The sequence below is a fragment of the Podarcis liolepis genome, assembly GCF_965112155.1.
Source record: "Podarcis liolepis genome assembly, chromosome: 12".
NCBI lineage: Eukaryota > Metazoa > Chordata > Lepidosauria > Squamata > Lacertidae > Podarcis > Podarcis liolepis.
This window is the reverse complement of record NC_139563.1, coordinates 38,548,467-38,551,707: the sequence shown is the minus strand read 5'-3', so window position 1 is coordinate 38,551,707 and position 3,241 is coordinate 38,548,467. Positions and strand designations below refer to the sequence as shown.

General features: G+C 40.3%; 1 protein-coding gene across 2 annotated transcripts; it reads left to right on the top strand.

Moving 5' to 3' along the window:
• The first annotated feature begins 64 nt into the window (after positions 1-64).
• Positions 65-3,195, top strand: DPH3 (diphthamide biosynthesis 3). Of its 2 annotated transcripts, none has more exons than XM_083468644.1 (3): positions 65-301; positions 918-992; positions 2,768-3,195. In XM_083468644.1, the coding sequence occupies exons 1-3, from the start codon at positions 194-196 to the stop codon at positions 2,831-2,833; spliced, it is 249 nt and encodes an 82-aa protein (XP_083324770.1). In that variant the 5' UTR covers positions 65-193; the 3' UTR covers positions 2,834-3,195. The 2 variants fall into 2 exon arrangements, with proteins under 2 accessions (XP_083324770.1, XP_083324771.1); XM_083468645.1 differs by having other exon boundaries at positions 67-301; positions 837-992.
• The last annotated feature ends 46 nt before the right edge of the window (positions 3,196-3,241 follow it).

The following is a 3,241-nucleotide window of genomic DNA, read 5'->3' as shown; positions in this document are numbered from 1 at the left end:
TCCACGATTGGTTTCCAAGACATCGCGAGAGTGACTTCGTTCGCTTTTTTCTTCTTCCTGACAGCCGATTGGTGCAGCGAGCCTGTGTGGCGTCAACCCGGGACAAAGATGGCGGCGTGTAGTTTTCCAGCGGCACCCTGTCGGCGTTAGTAGAAAGCTGCTCATCGGGGAGGCGATAGATCCGGTCCGGGGCATGTCTGTTTTCCACGACGAAGTGGAGATCGAGGACTTCGAGTTCGATGAGGAGACGGAGACCTACAGCTACCCGTGTCCCTGCGGGGACCGGTTCCTCATCACGCGGGTAAGCGGAGTGGGGTGTGCACGCGTGCATTCTGAATTCAGAAGTACCTCCATACATAGGGAGAATTCAGAAGTACCTTCATACATAGGGAGAAGGTTTGGATCTGGCGTTATTGACGGGGCTGTTTCCTCTTGAGAGTGTACAGGGAACACAGAGTGTACAGGGTACAGGAACCCTGGCAGAGGGCCTTCTCGGTAGTGGCACCCGCCCTGTGGAACGCCCTCCCACCAGATGTCAAAGAGAACAACTACAGTACCAGACTTTTAGAAGACATCTGAAGGCAGCCCTGTTTAGGGAAGCTTTAAATATTTGATGCATTACTGTACAGTATTTTAATATTTTGTTGGAAGTTGCCCAGAGTGACTGGGGAAGCCCAGCCAGATGGGCGGGGTATAAATAATAAATTATTATTATTATTATTACTCCTACTTCTACCCTTCATTTTCTTCTACATGGCTCTCTACTCTGCCTCTTGGATCTTACTAGCCTTTGCCAAGAAGGTTGAATTGTGCTGATACTCATTATCACAAACAAGGAAGTGCTCGTCTCCTTCAAGAATGACTGGTTACTGCTTTGCCCTGTCCAGGCATTGATAGACTCTTGTGTGTCATTGCAGGAGGATCTGGAGAATGGTGAAGATGTAGCCACCTGTCCAAGCTGCTCCCTCATAATAAAAGTCATCTACGATAAGGTGAGAAGTCGGCTGGGCCACCTGAGGTGCTTGTCCTCATAAATATGTCCTCGTAAATGTGTACATAAGAAGCTGCCTTATCCTGAGCCAAACCAATGGCCCATCTAGCTCATTGTCAGCACTGACTGGCTGTGGCACTCCTGAATTTCTGATGCGAGTCTCTGTCATCCCTTCCTAGAGATGCCAGGGATTGAAGCGGGGACCTTCTGCATGCAAAGCAGATGCTCTACCAGTGAGCTATGGCCTTTCCCTATACACTTCTTTATGAATTTATTCTTGTTCTTCATGTAAAGTATTGGAGAATTATAGTAAACCATGCTATAGGAACAGTTAAAGCTTTGAGGCAACAAATGCACAGGTTTCATGTTTCATGCTGTCAGGATGTGTTCTCTGTTCCCATTTGGCTTGTTCTAAACCAGGGTGGATAAAAAGCAATGATTTAAAAAAATAAGAATAAAAAAAATTGGATTTTTAAAAATCTAAATCAATTTTTTTGATTTAAATTTGATTTTTAAAATAAAATGCTTTTGGAGGAAAAATCTTTCTAAACATAGTTTTCTGTTTAAGTTACATTATAGTCCAAAGGCTATTCATCAGGAAATAAGGATTTGTTTTTCGTTTTTCACGTGTGCTGAAACTCAGTCTAAGGGTTTTTTTATGTTTAACCACATCAGTTAACAAACATGGATATACATATGCTGTAATGTTATCATTTTAGTTAAATAAATTGTTTAAATTGTTATTAAGGAAATGATTATTTTTCTCCTTCCAATAAAGTACAGCAGAAAAGTTGTACAAATATAAACAGCTACCTTATTAAACCTCACAATAATTTCATAATTATCCGTCTATGTATTTCTAATAGTATAACCAAATCAGTAATATTTGATATAACTGTAAAAACTACTCTGAAAATTTATTATTCCAAAAATGAAACCTTTATCTGGTTGTAAATACTAAGATTATACCAGCAGGAATGTCTTTCTGTAAAAAAAATGATTTGAATCAAATCTTACTGACTTGTGATTTAAATCGTGGTTTAAATCAATTTGATTTAAATCAAATCCACCCTGTTCTAGGCTGCTGTTCTCATTTAAGTCCTGTTGATTTCAGTGGGAACTAAGTGTAATTAAGTTGGTCTGGATCTAAAAGGGTTGCCATATTTCAAAAAATAAAAACCAGGACATCCTGAAAGTTGTTGAACTTTTTAAAGGAAGACCCAAAGTGGTTCGGCTTATTTTTTTCACAAAAACGCCAAAAAATGTTATTTCCACCCCGCCCCCAATTGACTTGCCATGATCCAGGAAAAAGCAGTACCTAGAAATCCCCCCAAACGTCAATTCTGCCTTTGAAATCACGAATGTATGGAAGCGCTAGGACCCATACACCTGATGACATCTGATTGTGTTCACCAGCCATCAGAACTGATTTAACACTTGAGCCTGCAGGGCTTTCCCTTCCTTTCCTCGTCTCGGGAGTTTCCCATGCACACCCAAAATCTAACGGGTTGGAAGATCAGATTTTGTGGGAGGGGGGACTACAGTGGGAAGTAGAAGAAGAGGAAGTCTAATTGCATGAGACTCGTGTGACACTTGTTATCACCCATTATTTTCAGTTTTCACCTTCTGAGACATCCATGCACTTGGCAAAATAATTTGCTTGCAAAATATAATTGTAATCATTTTGCGGGCCACAAATTCAGCATGAATTTTAGACAAGGGTGGCAGTGACTACTGAGAAAATGTATGACACCTATTTTTTAATATCTATTTTAGGAACAATTTATGTGTGGCGAAGAAGTCTCTGCACCACCAGCAAACAAAGAACTGGTTAAATGCTGATGATCGCTTGATGAACTTTGCTGTTCCTGGAAAATTTGGGCAGAAAGATGCAAGCACGCCTGTTCTGAAGAGACTCTGCATATAGCAAATTGCTCTTTCTCATCAGCTTCATCAGTAGTTTGAGAAAAAGAACTGATGTGTCAAAAAAAATCATGTATTTGTGTGCATAAGTTCTTAATATATTTAAATACATGGAATATTCTTCCACATGTGAGATTGAAAAGGGTGACAGTCCACAATACACGAAAGTGTTAAAAGTGCTTGTTGCACTTCTCGGACAATGGATTCTTCTATGTAGTGTACAGAACGAGCTGCTAGATCCTATAATATGAGCAAGAAGACTATGCTGTGTTTTTTTTAAAGGGGGGGGTGTTCTGTAATAGAGGCTAAATTTGTTAAAGTCAAGCT

Bases quoted from the DNA above. Each gene is read 5' to 3' on its own strand.
- DPH3 (XM_083468645.1), top strand. From the start codon at position 194: ATGTCTGTTTTCCACGACGAAGTGGAGATCGAGGACTTCGAGTTCGAT. The intron at 302-836 runs GTAAGCGGAGTG...ATCACAAACAAG, and splicing joins ACCGGTTCCTCATCACGCGG to GAAGTGCTCGTCTCCTTCAA. The intron at 993-2,767 runs GTGAGAAGTCGG...TATCTATTTTAG, and splicing joins TAAAAGTCATCTACGATAAG to GAACAATTTATGTGTGGCGA.